Source organism: Eptatretus burgeri, chromosome 3, assembly GCF_056783735.1.
Source record: "Eptatretus burgeri isolate ZD-2024b chromosome 3, Ebu_testis_v1, whole genome shotgun sequence".
NCBI lineage: Eukaryota > Metazoa > Chordata > Myxini > Myxiniformes > Myxinidae > Eptatretus > Eptatretus burgeri.
In genome coordinates, this window is record NC_140963.1 from 109,529,974 (window position 1) to 109,548,342 (window position 18,369).

The 18,369-nt window shown below is 46.8% G+C and overlaps 2 protein-coding genes across 5 annotated transcripts in view; one reads left to right on the plus strand and one right to left on the minus strand.

Annotated features, from left to right (window-relative positions):
* The window catches only part of LOC147030684 (bcl-2 homologous antagonist/killer-like), a 26,455-nt gene extending 21,291 nt beyond the window's left edge, over positions 1-5,164 (minus strand). For both annotated transcript variants that reach the window (XM_085874983.1, XM_085874984.1), the window contains exons 1-2: positions 5,050-5,164; positions 4,792-4,905 (exon numbers count right to left, since the gene is read on the minus strand). In XM_085874983.1, the coding sequence (XP_085731109.1) occupies positions 4,792-4,905; positions 5,050-5,158 (223 nt within the window). In that variant the 5' untranslated portion in view covers positions 5,159-5,164. The remainder of the gene's footprint in view (positions 1-4,791; positions 4,906-5,049) is intronic.
* Positions 4,630-18,369, plus strand: part of TTLL1 (TTL family tubulin polyglutamylase complex subunit L1) — a 42,633-nt gene continuing 28,893 nt past the window's right edge. The window contains exons 1-2 of one of the 3 annotated variants that reach the window (XM_085874979.1): positions 4,630-4,740; positions 17,879-17,996. In XM_085874979.1, the coding sequence (XP_085731105.1) occupies positions 4,710-4,740; positions 17,879-17,996 (149 nt within the window). In that variant the 5' untranslated portion in view covers positions 4,630-4,709. Of the gene's footprint in view, positions 4,741-5,337; positions 5,505-16,384; positions 17,393-17,878; positions 17,997-18,369 lie in introns of those variants that run through there. The other 2 variants (XM_085874980.1, XM_085874982.1) reach the window with 2 other exon arrangements.

The window sequence follows — 18,369 nt, forward strand, 5'->3', positions numbered from 1 at the left end:
ATATATATATATATATATATATATATATATATATATATATATATATATATACATACATCCTGGTGTTGGCGTAGTGGTTAGGGTAGTGGCTTGGGATCCAAAAGGTCCTGAGTTCAAGCCCCGTTGAGACACTGAATTAATACACCAGGGGGTTGACTCAGCCTGTCATCCTTCCGAAGTCGGCGAAATGAGTACCAGTGTACTGGGCCGGTGTATACCCCGGTTAAAATAGGTGTACCATATCCCTGTGTTGTAAGAGGCGACCAGGGTTGCGTCAGGAAGGGCATCCAGCGTAAAACATGTGCCAAATCACTACGTGGATCATACGGATGATCCGCTGTGGCGACCCCTTACGGGAGCAGCTGAAAGAAGATACTGTGTATATATTGTTGTGGTTACCAAATTCGCAAACCACCATTCAGGTCCCTTAGGTGAGATATCTCGGTAAGTATATGTGTAGTTAGGCCCAAACCCGTTGTCTAGAGGGAATAAATGTCATTCATGCGTGCTGCGACTCTTCAGGATAGCCGTTTTTCTTTTACTATCTTTATTTTGGACCAGCCACCATCTCTACCACCACCAACCACGTCTCAACAGTCATCACAACATCAACCACCTACCACAACGCCGCTTCACCACAACAGCCACGACCTTTACCATCACACCTCGCAACCATCGCATCGCCACCGTTCTTGCGCCGCTTGTGGGTACCGGTACTGGACTCGTGCAGGGCGCGCACCGAACAGCGTGTACAAAACATCACGGACTTTCCGCAGAAAAACGGATCAAAAACGACTCACGCCCACTTTTGTTCCGTCCAATCGGTGAGCGAGGGGCGATTTGGCCCCGTCTCCAGGGCGTTGGAGGGCGGTCGCTATATGCAAATTCATGGATCAAAAAGCATTCACGCCCACTTTTTCTCGAGCCAATGGGGAGCGAGGTGAAAGGTCGAAGGCAGGGGGTCAAAGGCGAAGCCACGGGGCTTATATAAGCGGCTACGTTCGTCAGAAAAAGGGGTGTGCGTTGGAAAGAGTGAGTTCGGAGTTCAAGAGAGTCGTCGGTGGAGCTGGAAGGAAGTTGCGCGTTGGAACGAGCTGTGCGTTGGAACGAGTTGTCGGCGGAGCTGTGGAGAGGTGGCGGCAGCGAAGACGGACGAGGGGGTGCTCGCGTCGGTGCCGGGAGCTGAAGGCGGGAGGCCGACGGCGCGACCTGGTCGAGGTGGAGACGCTCGTCGCGGGACCCGAGACAGAATAAAAATCCTCCTTTCCCCGAGCATCAGCAACCCCCTCCGAGATAGTGCGACAAAGGGGGCCCCTTTTCCCACCCCCTACCAGACACTGTCCGCGAGGCCCGCGGAGTTGGGGCACCATCGCCACTTCGCGCCTCATCAGACGGGTAGGCCCGACCCGGTCTCGGCCCCAGGCCCGCCTCATGCTTGAGGGTGTTCTTTTTCTTTGCTTTGAGTGTGTGTGTTGTCGGCGCCGTCTGTGAAGTAAAATTGTATAAGTGTTGCCGTGTGCTCGGTAGTCGGATAGCTCTGCATTGTGTCTTCTCTTTTACATTTGCTTTTTGTGTAAAATTGCATTGTGTTTCTTTTCCTTTTACATGTGCTTTTGGTGGAATTGTATATGTGTGCTTTCCATTCATCGCGAATAAATGTGCTTTATGTTGAACTGTTTTCCCGCTTCGCTTCGTCATTTCTTTCATTGAATCCCCATCTTGCTTCACGTAAAGGGTTGGTCCTGGGCTAAGACGCCCGATAATTAATCGAACCGTCGAGGTCGACGAATAACACCGCTCGGTTATCCCGATAGTACGGAACGGGTCGCTTAAGTGGCCCGTGTCCGAAGTCGACCTGCGGCGAGGTGCGATCGCCCGGTCTACCCTCCGTGTGGGTACTTAGGTAGGTCAAATTTGGCGAGCAACCCTATTCCACGCGGGGGCCGATTGGCTCGATCGCGGTGAGACCGAAAGGTCCACCCGTGACTGGTTCCCGGCGTTAGTCCGAGAGGGTCACGACTGGATTGTCCGTCCGGTGGGCGACGTGCCGCGATTCGAGTTACGTGGCCGTCAGCATGCCGGCGGGCGCGAATCCGCGACAATATATATATATATATATATATATATATATATATATATATATATATATATATATATATATATATATATATATATATATATAATTTCAAAAATGTATTCAGCCCAATATGTTCCCATGGATCAGGAATTGTGTGGCAGAGGTATGCGCTCTACCAAATGCCCTTCTAGTTTTCAAAGCTTTTAGTTTACAAAGCCTACAATCGATGTTGATCTGAGCATGACCAGCACAATAGTTAGGCCAAACAAAAAAAGGAGTTTGTTTCCGGTTTCCTACCGACCCATTGCTTTTATATGCGACCCTACGATTTTTGTTGACAATTTGGAATCGGGCACCGCCATTTTGAATCCCGCGTGTTACGTCAGTGAGTTTCAAAATGGCAGCGCCCGAGTCAAACGCGCATCAGGACTGCTTTGTGGATCGGTCTTTTCACGGTCAGTTTCACCTGTTGTGGTGGTGAAGGTGGTGATGATGGTGACAGTGGTGATGGTGGTGTGTGGTGGTGGCAGTGGTGTGGTGGAGGTAGTAGTGGTGTCGTGTGGTGGTAGTGGTGGTGCAATAGACTTGCAAAAATGCACTAGACTTGCTGTTAAACATATATATATATATATATATATATATATATATATATATATATATATATTAATAAACAATGTATATTTTCAGCAAGCACGCACTGTTAAATTTGTGGAGAAATTTAAGACAGAATAAAGTGCATTTTCGCAAGTCGAGTGCACCACCACCACCCATCACTACCACCATTACTACCACACTACCACCACCACCCCACTTCCATTACCACCACCACTACCACCAAGGAAAAGAAACATTTTTAATCGAGTTATATGAATGTATTCATGGAAAAAAAAAGTCAAAAAAAAATTCCCTACCTACCTACCCAATTTTTTTGGGCCTTAACAGTCGTGCAGTGTTTGGGTGTTCAAACTGATCAAATGGGGACAAGTCGTTTTACATTCCCATCAGTGACCACGGGGCAAGGAGAGAAAAGAAAATAACTTGCAGATCATCGCTAACTTAAGATGAGCGCATTTCATCAGGTATTTTGGGTGTTTTGTTGATGACAATATTTGCTTGATGCACGTGTTTTGGCCCAAGTGTTTTACATTCACCGGTGCTAGTTAACAGACCGTGTATCGATAAGGATTTTTGCAGTAATAAGACTACACAAGGAAGAAATATATATATATATATATATATATATATATATATACATACATACATACATACATACATCACACAGGGATGCAATTAACCTCCCTGATAGCATTTGTTGTACCATATCAGAGCCAGAGCATAAGGGGAAAGCTTATTGCTGTTGTCGGGTTTGTTTCTAAAATTAGTGCCCTCAGAGTTTCTGAGACCCCCTTGGAGTACTAAACCATCATTTAGAAATTTGTTTTTCTTCTTGCACTCCCAACAAACCAAATTTCCAAGCTGTATCTCGGAGCCGGCTCGCACTTTCAGAATGACATTTGGCATCGATAATGTGAATAGCAAACATGTGGGGTTGACAATCTTTGACCTCGATCTAATTTTAAGGTCATGAACTAGTCATTTAAACTTTTTTTTTCACGAAAACACGACGAATGTTTGTCCGATCGGAACAAAATTGTCCTCACTAAACAGCTTCGGGCAAGCTGCATTTCATCTTAACTTACACCACACTCCTTCGGGTTGAAGTCAAGATCTCACATTCCCTGGAATATTAAACCACCATTTAGATTTGGCTCCCTTTTTTTTCTGCCAATGTCCAAGGACTTTAGGAATGAAAATTTTGCACCAATAATGGGAACAAAATGTAGGTGGGGGTTGACGATGCTTTTGACCTTGACCTAATTTTAAGGTCATGACCCAATTAGTCCTTTAAACTTTTTTTTTTTCATCAAAACTTGACGAAGGACTGTCCGATCGGAACGGAATTGCACCATTCTCTAGATAACCTAGATCAATATGCATAATTTACACTTAATTCACATCATATCCCTGCGAAATAAAGGTCAACATCAAATGGCGGTCTGAAAACAAAGAAACAAACAAACAAACAAAAAAAAACCACGTTTTTCTCATTGCTCAATTTTTTTTTGTCATTGTAACGTGCCCTCTGTAACGGCTTACCAGAAGTGAGCATCATGGGAAATGTGACGTCAGAAAAAAAAAACAACTAATAATTGCTGTTACAACAGATCGTCCACTCGATGGTACGCACAGGACTTGCACCAAAAGGAAAAGGAGATTTACAGTCAAGAGGCACACAAACGATAACAACCCAAACAGTGAAAGGAAAAACACAAATGAGTAATTACCACGAGGAAACATCCATCGCACGGTACAACCCATTCGTGACCATTTACCTCAACATCCACTCACCCCGCCTCCATTTTACAGCGAAATGACGTCATCGGAAGCAGCTATATTAATGTGTGTAAACTTGAGTCTCTTCGATGAAAAAACAACAACAACAACATGCGGCTGCGTTTTGTATTATAGCACTTCGTCTTCGACGTACTGTACTGTACTGTACTGTACACCTTCCGGATATAAATAAACACCGTGTACAATGAACGGTTTGCCGAGGTCATGATCGAATGAAATGAGCAAACATTCGTGTCAGCACCTCGCAGGTGAGTTTCCAGGTGATCGAGGGTGTGCACACGTCACGCGTTTCAGCTCACCAGTCGGAGAGGAGCGAGGAGTTCTCCCGGGAGATGAAGGGGAAGATTTATCCGAGGGAAGGTTTGTGTCGTCTCCGCTGGCCATCACGAGAATGGACGGCGGTTCGAGGGTGACTGGGTGCGGTGGGAGAAAACGACAAATAAATAAAACGGCACTGTGCCGACACCATTAAAAACCCACTTGGTTCGCTAAATGTCAACTCCAAACGCTGAGTAAACGTCGATCGGACTCTGTTGAAACTCGAAACGAAGTTTCACCTGAAATTCCCGGAAGTAACGAACCCTTTGGGCTTTCTTTGCGTGACGTCATCGGACACGCCCTTCGGCGAGGCTTCTTCCGGCTTCGCGCCTTTTTGCGCTTCTTCATTCGTTCTACATATCAATTGGATTTGGTTAAAAAAAAAAAAAAAATTTCATTCTCGGCTTTATACACACCGGACAATGTTTATATTTCGCTCACACGTGGTCGCATTTAAGGACGATAAATCCGCCGCGGGATAATACCGCAGATTAAAAAAGGAAAGGTGTTCAACAACAACAACAACAACAACAACAACAACAACAACAACAACAACAATGAGTGAAAGGAAGAAAAGAATCCTCAAGCTGTTGTCCGGGGAAATCGATCGCGGGTTGTTATGACAACCGCATGTCACGTGACGACTACATTTATCCCAAATGGGAAGGAAATCTCGAATAAAGAGAAACTTCACGTAAGTATTACCTCACGCCGAACTAAATATATATATATATATATGTATATATGTATTCTACCGTCGTCATATACATAGATATATATTTATATATGTATGTATATATAATTTTTACAGTGTATTACAGTATTATTCCAGTATAATATAATTTCACTCGATAACCCTTATTAATTGCTTTCAATGTTTCATTTTTTTTTCTTCCCATGACGTAATTCATCGATGATGTAATGGTCATCGACAAAGTTAGTTATTACGTCATTTACTAATTTAATTACGTTTTATCCTTTGTGGTTAATAATTTTGCTAAAAACGACATCACTTGCTCAATCATTTCGTGTCTCGTTTACCATTTGCTGCCTTTGGTGTGATCGTCGTTTAAGTGGGATATATATATATATATATATATATATATATATATATATATTCGCTTTTTAATTGTGTTCATGGTCGTCGAGGCAAATATCAAAGTGCTGGCAGCAATATTGATGTTAAAAATCATAACTGTTGTTTGTCGTCTTTTACGAACGCCTTGCCAGGGGATGACCTCTGTATCCAAGGTAGATGTATTGAAGTGTACAGTGTACACCCGGCGGTCCGTATGTCCTCTTACCCATCATTGATATTTATTTCTTTAATAAACAAATGAATAAACAAGCAGTCATAGACTGGTACTTACGAAATCGTCAACTTGACCTCTGACCTTGTCTAATAAAAGCTGTCTCCAGAGAAGGTCAGGTCAGGTATGGGAGCATGTGCCAGAAAAGCGCATCGCTGCGTCCACTTTCCACCGGTACTCCAGGAGCCTCCGTCTGGTCTTCCCCCAGGCAGATGCTTGTCCCATCCCCATCTCCCTGAGATGCCGATCAACCTGCTGCAACCAGGAGGCACGTGGTCGGCCCACTGGCCTTCTCCACTCACGAGACTCCCTCGCTGAGAGAATCTGGTGAGCAGGATCACCGTCAGGAAAACGAGCCACATGTACGTACAGCCACAACTGACGCTCACGGACTATGCAGGTAACAAATCTCATCCGAGTCTCTAGCAGCAACCGCTCGTTGGACACAAAATCTGACCAGCGATAGCCAAGGATTCTCCGAAGAGACCTGGTACCAAAGGAATTAAGTCTCCGTCTCAGATCCTTGGTCAGAGTCCAAGTCTCGCATCCATAGCGTAAGACTGGAAGCAGCAGGCACCTTAAGACTCGGATTTCGTCCACCCGCACAGGTACCGGCAGCGCCACACCCCATGATCCAGTGAATCCATGACTCCCCAGGCCCGACCCAGACGTCTATTGACCTCTGACTCACAGCCAGCAGAGACATGAATATCACTGCCAAGGTAAGTGAATCTCTCCATGACCTCAACATCCTCACCACAAACAGACACAGACAGGACAGTAGCATCCAAGATGTCATTGAAAGCCTGGATCTTAGTTTTGACCCAGGAAACCCATAATCTCAGCGGCTCCGACTCCTCATTCAGCACCTCGAGGGGCCCCAAAAGGATGTCTAAAGTCTCCGCAAAGATGACTGCATCATCTGCGAAATCAAGGTCCAAGATCTTGACATTCCCAAACGAGGCACCGCAGCTTGATCTTTCCGACATCCTCCCTAAAATCCAGTCCATACAAGTGCTGAAAAGTGTGGGGGCAAGTACACATCCCTGACGAACTCCAGTAACAACTGGAAATAAGTCAGAGATGGTAACACCACACTTCACAGCACTCTCAGTACCAGAGTAGAGTTCAGACATCAGATCGATCAGTTTTGGTGGCACCTCTTTTGGTGGCAACGGTCAATCGTTGACCTCTTTGGTGTAAAGCCTGACTGCTCTGGACGCTGGTGATCAAGCAGATGGTGGCGAACCCTATCAAGAATTATCCGAGCAAAGACCTTGCCCGGCACTGAGAGCAGCGTCACCCCTTGGTAGTTGTTGTAGTCTTGGCGATCACCCTTCCCTTTCCAGAGAGGGACAACAAGGCCCCTCTTCCAATCAGTTGGGATGATGCCTGTGTTCCAGGCAGAGCACAAAACTGCAAGCAACGACACGAGTGCAGCATTTCCACCAGCCTTGAGAAGTTCAGCATCGATGCCACAGATCCCTGGAGCTTTACCCCGTTTCAACCGGTTCACCGCAGCCTGTGTTTCCACAAGCGAAGGTGGACCACAGTTGATTGGAGGGTCAGCAACAGGGATTGTACCACCCTTGACGTCCAACTCGATAGCTGGGGGATCAGCCTGGTACAACCGCTCAAAGTAACCGGCCCAGCGGGCCTTCACTTCAGACTCCTCTGTCAAGACCCTACCACTCTCTGCTCTAACTGCAGTGCTCCGAGGGATGGGCTTGGATGAACGCAATGCGCGAGTTCCCCTGTAAGCGGGACGAGAATCACCTGTCCACAGGTGATGCTCTATCCCCTCACAGATTTCTCGCACATCGGCCTCCTTGTCCACCCTTAGTGTATGTACAGTGTTGTGCCTCAGCTCCCTGAACAGCTCAGCTCTGCCATTCAGCCTGGCCCTGCGACTCTGGTCAATGGTATCCAGTGTCCCTTGAGCAACAAAATTCTTCTTTGCCCTGCGGTGAGTTCCAAGACATCCACTGGCAACATCAAGGCTGGTGGTCTTGAAGGCACTCCACAACTTTTCAGGACCCCCCCACCCAAAGCACCCAGACACCCCAAATGTCCACTCAGCCTGTTCGCAAACTCCTCAGCTACTCTCTCATCCTTGAGCTTGCCAACATCCAGCCGAGGCTGGGATGGTACCATTCTCCAGGATTTAAGGTGCAGCTTTAGAGTTGCTACAACAAGCCGGTGGTCAGTATTGAGGAACTGAGCACTCCGGTAGACCCTGCAGTTCTAGATCATTCTCCAGCGACCGTCAACGAGGACATGGTCAATCTCCTTTGCCGCATCGCCAGCGTTGGAATACCAAGTCCAGCGATGAGCTTGTGGGCGCTGAAACCATGAACCAGCCACCCTAAGTCCATGACTTCTTGAAAAGTCAAGGAACTTAGTGCCATTCTGGTTCATAGTTCCTGACCCATTAGGACCAACACATGTCTCATAACTATCCCTATCAGTTCAAGTCGATGCATTGAAATCCCCCAAGACTAGAAGTGTATCTCGTCTGGGGCACTGATCAACCACAGACTCGAGCGTGGCGTAGAATGTGTCCTTCACGGTGAGGTCACTCGCCTCAGTCAGAGCATAGACAGAGACTGGGGAAATGACACCTAAGGAGTGACGAATCCATAGTCTCATAATATGCTCGTTGACCGATGTTACCTCAATTATCATTGGGGTCAGATTATTGGACACAGCTACAGCAACTCCTTGAGTATGGTAACCATTAGAGCGACCAGACCAATTGTAGGTGTAACCACCCACAATTATCTCGCCGCAATCCGGTCTCCGAACCTCAGAGAGAGCTGCAATACCGATGTCCAAACGCTTGAGCTCAGATGATAACAGAGACAGGTGATCATCTTCTCTTAGGGATAGGACATTCCAGGCACCCACCCGAAGGGACCGCCTCAGGTTAATCCAAGGAGACCACCGTCTGGTGGAGGACACCTCAGCACCACTCCGCCACACTCTCCCGCAATCTGACCCAGGGATGTTACCCCGTGGTTTCCCTCCTTTCATCAAAGATTGGGGGTCCCGAAGGCTTTGCCCCAATCCCGTCATCCGGTGAGCTGCCCTGCGAAGGGAAAGCTGCACAGGAGGTACTCCCACGAAGTGGGTTTTCAGATTTTTACTTCCGAAATCTAAAGATTTCGTAAGTATATTGATGCCTTCCATTTCTGTTTGTTTGTTTGTTTGTAGACACGATAACTCGAGAACGGAAGAAGCTACCAATGTCAAATTACACCACGTGATTCAGGACCGTGATGGCTAGTGCTGATTAGATTTTGGTCAAAATCGGTCAAAGGTCAAGGTCACTGATTTTTTTTTTTTTTGTGATTCGATTCGATTTTCGATTTTTTTGATTCGATTGATTCGATTTTTGATGGTTTGGTACAGATAACTGGAGAACAGAAGAAGCTACCAATGTCAAATTACACCACGTGATTCAGGGGGGTGATGGCTATTGCTGATTAGATTTTGGTCAAAATCGGTCAAAGATCAAGGCCACAGTGAGGTCAAACATCCAAAACATTCGATTTTTTGATGGTTTGGTACAGAATCATCGTAGAAACTTCTGGTTTGCGTCGCTACCTTCTCTCGAGACAGCTTTTATTAGACAAGGTCAGAGGTCAAGTTGACGATTTCGTAAGTACCAGTCTATGACTGCTTGTTTTTTGCGTTTGTGTGTTTTGCGGAATGAAGGGTTTTACGGTGGCCGGAGTGCAAATCCTGCCACCAACCTCCTAATAAAAAGTAACTCAACTGCAGGAGGACATCCGCAGACACAGTTGGGCACTAGATATGGATGGCTGTTGGCTCATAAGGAGTTCCTCCGCCCTTTGACAGGTTTTGTTTTTAATCCTGCTGGGTGTCCATATCCAAACACCCTCCTCACCAGAAAACCTGGTGGGGGAGACGGTTTAGTCGCCGCCAACCCGACCATGGAACTGGTTAGTACAGATTTACATGGTACCTGTAGCAGGTCACAGATCTAACCTGACCTGACAAAATCTAACCTGATCGAGAGAAGGTAGCGATGCAAACCAGAAGTTTCTACGATGAGTTTCTACTGTCCACAATTTTTTGAGATATCCTCTTCCAAAACAGACATTCAAATAGACAAGGGTGAAAATATTATTACGGGGCTGGGTATCAGCGTCAAGCACGACCGCTAGATGGAGCTGCAGGGTCAACTCCACCGATCACCTGGAATGTATAGGTCGACACCCCGGATAACTCCGGAGTCAACGGGTCCCTTATCGGACCAAAGTTCGCCAATAGGTTGACCACGTGGGGTAGGGTCGATTGCCAATTTCAACTTACCGAAATACCCACGTCGTCCAAAGTACCGGGGAAATTCACCCTCGACGATGCTCGTACGGAATGAGCCGCTAGCCTACTCGAAGTGTGTGTGACCCGAGTGGATTGTCACCGAGCTTCCGTCGATCAAATGCCCTTTACAGCAGCAACAGCCTGGCTAATTCTCCAGCACGCATCGTGTTGAACCAATCAAGGGAAGACAAAAATGAACCGATACATTTAACACATGGGTTTATTTATAATGGAGCAGGGGGTCGCGCAAGAAGCAGAGTTATCTGAATATAAGAGGCACGTATGTACAGCAAGGCACTTATACAATTTCTACTTACTGGACTGGCGCCACAAACACACACACACCCAAAAGAAACGGACCTAAAGTGGTCTTTATTGCGGCCTCCAGCTCGGAGGAAAAGGGCCAGCTGAAGACCAGATTCTGCCTCGGACCTGTCCACCTCGTGTGGTCTCCGCGCTGAGTCGAACCAGGCACCAGCGAGAGGCGAGCCGAATCCAGCGGCAGGGACGTGGCGCGCAACCCCCGCGGCTCTTGTTGGGGGATGGTGTCTCTCAGGCTCTCAAACTTTTGATCATGAGGAGGAGGAGGAGGAGGAGGAAGAGGATGAGGAAGAGGAGCTCGATCCGAACGCGCCGCACCCTTATTCACCCTTTCTCTGGGGGGGGGGGGGTGGGGAACGCCTCTGCCCCTCCCGCTCTCCCTCACTGGACGGTTTTGGCGCGCAGAACTGCTCGTCGCCCGGTCATTGGCCCAAACAAGCGGCAAGTCCATTGATTGGCCCGTGGGTGTGGTGACGTCACGCGGACCCCTTTCCTCCTGTCGCGGGATCTGATTGGCCAAGCGGCGGTCACCCCACCCGTAGCATGCTGATTGGTCGAGGGCCACCACGAGGCCTCTCCTTGAACGCCGCCTTCTTCCAATGGAGCGCCCCTCCAACAGGAAGTTGAGAAACATGGTTCTGCGTGGGCTCCGCCCACCAAACAGCCAGAGGAACTGTATTCTGCGTGGGCTCCGCCCATGTACATGCTGCCACGCACGTAGGCGATGGCGTCAGCCAGAGTGAGGTGAAGGTGATGCTGGCGTTGCCGTAGTCATGAGAGGTGTAAAATAAAAGAAAACCCTGACTATCAAAGTAACTCACAGCGCAAGTACATTTATTCACCCATTAGACTAGGGAAAGGGAGCTATCTATCCACATTCACTTATCGAAATAACTGAGCTATAGGACCTGAATGTTGTGTGTGCTCATGGCTTCCAGATTCGCAACAATATAACCTCCATCAACTTCTGGTGGTGGAGGTAAAAATGGGTTTCCATTTAAGGAACAATCTGTCCATTCTGCCTCATTCATGGATGGATCATTCTCTTTGGCCATCGGGTGCGCAGGGCTGCTGAAGTAGTTTTCCATTGGCTCGGCCAATCCTAGATGGGACGCCACTCCAACTCAGGATACTCAAATGGCTCATTCTGCCCAGTAAGCTGGTACTCGTTTTGCTAACCTTGGAAGGATGACAGGCGGAGTCAACCCACCTGGTGTTATTTAGGCATGGCTGGAGCTTGAACTCAGGACGTTAAAAGTATTCTGCCATATTATGACTGATTTATAAAAACTAAAAATTGCAGTCAATGAGATCTGTAACCACAATGTTCGGTTTGCTTCTGACAGTTAAAATAATCTGGCAAAATCTTCGCTTTTGTTTTGTGTTTATACCTAACAGTCATTATTCGTCCCCTACCAGTTTCACCGGAGGGGACTGTCGCTTTGTTCTCCGTCTGTCTGTCCGTCCGTCAGTCTGTCCCACCTGTGGTTTTTTTCAGACTTTATTTCCCATACCCTTTAACATATTCAACTGAAACTTGGTACATGGCTTTATTATGATAAGTTACAGAAGAACTTCGAGTTTCAGGGCATTGCATCAATTTTTCAGAGTTATGCCCTTTTTAGACTTAAAATATCATATTATACAGGGTGTTCCCAAAAGACCTGGACAACTTTGGTTCTTAATATCTTTGGTACCACAAATGATACAATGATAGCCTTTGTTTTATATGATACAGAAACTCATAAAGTATTCTTTATTCTCAGGTCTAGTGGTTTAATGTAAAAGAATATGGCGACTCCATCGGAAAAAGCTCATTCCGTTGAATGGTTCATTGAGACGAGATCCAACGTGCAAGTTCAGTGGAATTTCCATACAAGGTATGGAAGGAATCTACAGTTGTGGACTCGTATCAGAGAGAGGTACAAGAGGTTTAAGGAGACTGGAAGTTGGCGGAAACAGAAAGGTCGACCAAGCACATGTGCAGCAGATGTTAAACGAGTGTGTGAATCATTTCAACAAAGTCTCACAAAATCAATTTGACATACATCCAGAGAACTGGGTCTACCAACCAGCACTGTACACAGGTTTATGCATAAAAGAGTGAAGCTTTATGCCGATAAGATGCAGATTCTGCAGCAACTCAATACAAATGATGGACCCAAATGCATAGTGTTTACCTTTGAAATGCTCAGTCACATAGAGGATGACGAATATTTCCTGATAAAGGCCCTGTCACACCTTGACGTTTTAGCCAGCGTATGCCGATGTATGAAAAATTTGGCGAATACGCTGGTACACGTCAAACACGTTATGGGTAACTTTTGTATACGTCAAGAGCACGCTGAAGCACACTGGCATACGTCGTAGTACGCCGAGCTCGTCGACAAATTTTAAGCATGCTCAAAATTTTTTGACGTATGCCAGCATATGACTCGCACGTTCCGCATACGCTGGCCATAAGTTGTAGGCACGTTATGCGATCGTTGACACACGTCGACACACGTTACTTGTAAGTTACTCATAAGTCGAAACACGTCGAGGTAATGTTTAGCATACCCAAAACTTATTTCTAACCTATGAGTAACGTGCTTTGAACCTATGTGTAACGTATCTCCAACGCATATTGACTTATTCAGACGTATTTGACGTCTTCCGGACGACCACAGAACTTACTGAACGTGTTTCTAACTTACAGCTACCGTATAATGGCGTATTGGCAGCGTTTAGGGGAATTGGTGTATAGAAATGGGCTTCACAGGAGGAACCCATCAGTGTTCCAGACTCCATGATTTTTTTTTTCTTTCTTCGGCATGACGGTGATGTTGACACTTCGATTTCTAGTGCGGTTATGATTTAAATCCTTGAGTGGCAGCCTTCTCATAGGCTACGCCACGTGATCGTCGGCGATACTCTGCCGCGCTATGCATAAGTTAGACTATCGTTCAGCATAAGTTGTGAACGCCAACAACACGCTAAGCATTCGTTGGTATAAGTTATCTATAAGTTATGGAAACGTTATGCATACGTCCAACTCGTTATGAATACGCCCAAAACTGAAAAAAACATCAATAGTTCAGCGTACGCCAGCGTTTTACATACATTTTGATACTGTTGTGGATTCTCACCACTCTGGCGTGCGGGCGACCGCTTTTAGCTAATTGCGGCCTCGCGCCCACCGACCGTGGCAATCCTAGTCGCAGCTTTCGGATCAACGCCGAAATCCAGCTATGGGTGTGTTTTTAATCACACCGTAAATCAGCCAACTCTTCTGTCCACGCGCGACAGGGTTGATCGCCCAATTGTCGATTTACCTAAGTATTCACGCAGACAGAAATGCCGGGGATTTACACCTCGACGGGACCCGTACGGACACGAGCCGCTTTAAGCAGCTCGCGCCATTTGCGATTGCCGAGTGGTTTATTATCGCCAAGCCCCGTCGGACTTGATTATCTTATCGGCTATTAAAACCAGCTATTATTCCGAACGCAATTACGGCAGCTCAATGGAGGAAGGAACGCAACGAGCAGGTGAATATTCAAACAATGACATTTATTTCACACGCATGCAGTCAATGAAGCAATAGGGGTAAGGGACAAGACACGAGCAAAAAGACCTACAGCCTTTGTCTATTTACTACGTACTGTACAGGCACTTAACAGTTCTACTTAGCGGACAAGGTGCCACAGACTTCCATGCAAAAACCCAGAAGGAAAAGAACAGGGAGAACAGGGCCCGTAGCCTTTAATGTTCCGCGGAGCTGTGGAGACCGAAGGAGCTCCGTGAGACCGTGCTGGTTACCTGCCACCCTCGTGGTGACTCGCTGGGTGACCCTCAATGTCTCGTTGTCAAGACGGCAGCTGGCGTGGCAGCAGCTCGGTTGGTCCAGGCCCAGCCGTGCGGCCTGGTCGATCGGGCCTAGCCGATGACACCTCAGAGGAGCGAACGGGCCTTGCTCTTTTAGAATTGATGCTCTCTTAAGAGCCCGCTCACTCCTCAGCTTCGTTCGGACCATTATGCCGCTGGCTGGCGACTTCTCTCCGGCTGCCTCCACCGGCCCACAATTCCGCACGGCACTGCAGTCTTGGCTGGACTCCAGGCTCCACTCCGACCTCAACCCCAACTTACACTTCGATCTCCACTCCGAGCAAACTCAACCACGAACCCAGACTGGACCACGAACCCAGACTCCAGACGAACTCAACTCCTGGGGCCTCAGCCCCACCTTTTATTGGGTTGGGGGGGGTGTTTGGTCTTTCACCTCTGACCCTTCACCCCCCGCTGGCTCTGCCCCTTTTGTCATTCTGATCCGATCTTGCCGTTAAACGTGGACAAAGCGGACGTGGTAGATATCACCAGCTCTCGCCCCAACGAGGGGGTCCCTGTGTCTGTCGGCGGAGATGCCACTTCTCCGTGGAATGCCGTTGCTGGCGAAAAGATGGCGGCGTCTGTGGAGACGAAGGTGAGGAGACGTTGTTTGTTGATGTTGTTTGTTGGGGAAAAGATGGTGGTGTTTGTGGAGATAATGGCGAGGAGATGTTGTTTGTTGATGTTGTTGTTTGTTGGGGAAAAGATGGCGGCGTTTGTGGAGATGAAGGTGAGATGTGGTTCGTTGTGGCGAAGGTGGTGAGGTGGTTGTTTAAAATAACGAGAGGAAAAAATAACACTCCCTCAAAGATGCACAGCCTGCCTCACGAATAAATCCCGTTAGACATCGGTGGGGAAATCTATTCTGGACACACACTTATCGACATAACTGATCTTCGGGGAACCTGAATGGTGTTCTGTGAATTTCAACAACCGTAACAATATGTTGCCATACGCTGGCTAAAACGCTAAGGTGTGACAGGGCCCTAAAGGTCATGTTCATAAATGAAGCTTGTTTTCATGTATTGGGGAAGGTTAACCGGCAGAATGTGAGGATCTGGGGCTCTAAAAAACCCCCCCACCTTGTCATTGAACACATACGTGATAATCCAAAGGTCAATGTGTGGTGTGGCCTTCTCCATGACCACTTCGTGGGTCCGTTTTTTGTTGAGGAGGTTATAGTGACCTCAACAATTTACATGAACTTGTTGGAAGGATTTGCCTTCCTACAGATTGAAGACCCAATATCATTTTTCAACAATAGAATATACTAATTAATTGGGCCATAGTCATTGGAGCCATCTTGAATGAAGAATTTCTAAGTCACTGGATTGGTTAAGACGGACCAACCGCTTGGCCCCTACGATTTCCAGACATAACCTCCTTGATTTTTTTCTTTGGGGGTTTGCAATGATGTCTACAACATCAACGTAGCAAACCTGCAGGATCTTCATTCTCGGATCACAGCTGCATGCCCACTAGTGGACGCAAACATGCTGAGCCAAACATAGCAAGAACTCGTGTACCATCTTGATGTCCTACGCGTGACAAACAGAGCTCACATTGAAGTGTATTGATAGTGTGCACAATACTTTGTGAGTTTCTGTATCATATATACCATAAGTCAAAGTGTATCGTTGTATCATTTATTGTTCTAAATATATTAACAACCAAATTTGTCCGTGTCTTTTTGGAACACCCTGGTACATGGGTTAGTATTAAGTTGCCCTGATTCCACCCCACTGATTTACACCCATGAGCTAGATAGCTGGCCTGACTCCACCCCAATAAGAGCAGTACCACCATTCCATGAAGCAGCACAGATTGGCAGGCTTCAGGCCTTAGGACTGGGGGGTATAGTTAATGGGCCAGTGCAATTGGAATGATCCCAGAAAAAAAAACACGATGTACATGATATGGTCAAAAGTATGTGGACACCTGCTCATCCAACATCTCATTCCAAAATCATGGGCATTAATATGGAGTTGGTTTCCCCTTTGCTGCTATAACAGCCTCCACTCTTCTGGGAAGGCTTTTCACTAGATGTTGGAACATTGCTGCGGGGATTTGCTTCCATTCAGCCACAAGAACATTTGTGAGGGCGGGCACTGATGTTGGGTGATTAGGTCTGGCACGCAGTCGGCGTTCCAATTCATCCCAAAGGTGTTTGATGGGGTTGAGGTCAGGGCTCTGTGCAGGCCAGTCAAGTTCTTCCACACCGATCTCGACAAACCATTTCTGTATTTACCTCGCTTTCTGCACTGGGGCATTGTCATGCTGAATCAGGAAAGGGCCTTCCCCAAACTGTTGCCGCAAAATTGGAAGCACAGAATCGTCTGGAATGTCATTGTATTCTGTTACGTTAAGATTTCCTTTCACTGGAACTAAGGGGCCAAGCCTGAACCATGAAAAACAGCCGCAGACCATTATTCCTCCTCCACCATACTTTATAGTCGGCACTATGCATTCGGGTAGGTATAGTTCTCCTGGCATCCACCAAACCCAGATGCATCCGTCGGATTGTTAGATTTGCGATTCATCACTCCAGAGAACGTGTTTCCACAGCTCCAGAGTCCAATGGCGGTGAGCTTTACACCACTCGAGCCGACGCTTGACATTGCACATGGTGATCTTAGTCTTGTGTGTGGCTGCTCGGCCATGAAAACCCATTTCATGAAGCTCTCGACGAACAGTGTTTGTGCTGACGTTGCTTCCTGAGGCAGTTTGGAACTCGGTTGTGAGTGCTGCAACTGACGACCGACGATTTTTCCGCACTACGCACTTCAGCACTCGGTTCTCTCTATCTCTATCTCTATCTCTATCTCTATCTCTATCTCTATCTCTATCTCTATCTCTATCTCCATCTCTCTCTGCATGAATCTATTCCTTATGCACAGCCATATTTTAAAAGCTACAACCTCCATACTCGGGCTACAGATACTTTGTGCAGGAAGTAACATGGGTTATGTGGTCGTGGCCTCCAGAGGCCGTTTTGAAGCCAAAGTGAACAATATGACAATGTTTGGCAAATAACAGCCAATTGGTCTCAAATTGAAAAGGCTGGATTTTTTTTTTTTTTGATTGCAACACAATTCACCTTTTTTAAAGTCCATTAAAGAATTTAAATTAATAGATTAACTTGAACATTTCCTGTCACTGGGGATGGATATTTTGCTGCTCGTAACATAATACTGCAGTAATATTCTACTTTTGCCAATTGCAGGTGCAATGTCTAAACGACTCAAGTGGGCTACAGATATTGACAAGTCTGTTTTGATTAACAACTTGGAAAACCGAGGCTGGCAGCGAGTGGAAACCGATGGAGATTGGAACATATACTGGTAAGTTGGGGAAACAATATGCTGAGGTGCTTATGACATTTTATAGTTGGTTGGTGATGTGGTTGAAATGATAGGCTTGTATCAAGCAGTTTATGGATGTCCATCCACGTGGCCGTCCTGTGCCCGTCACGGAGCCGCAGAAATCTATCTATAATTCCAGCAATGTGTGTGTGTGTGTGTGTGTGTGTGTGTGTGTGTGTGTGTGTGTGTGTGTGTGTGTGTGTGTGTGTGTGTGTGTGTGTGTGTGTGTGTGTGTGTGTGTCTGTGACCGCTGTTTCTCGACAACCATTGGTCCGATCTAATTGGCACTTGCCAGATATATTGCTGGGGACCTGAGGACGTGCCTTTTCAAGGTTTGATATTAAGCGGACAA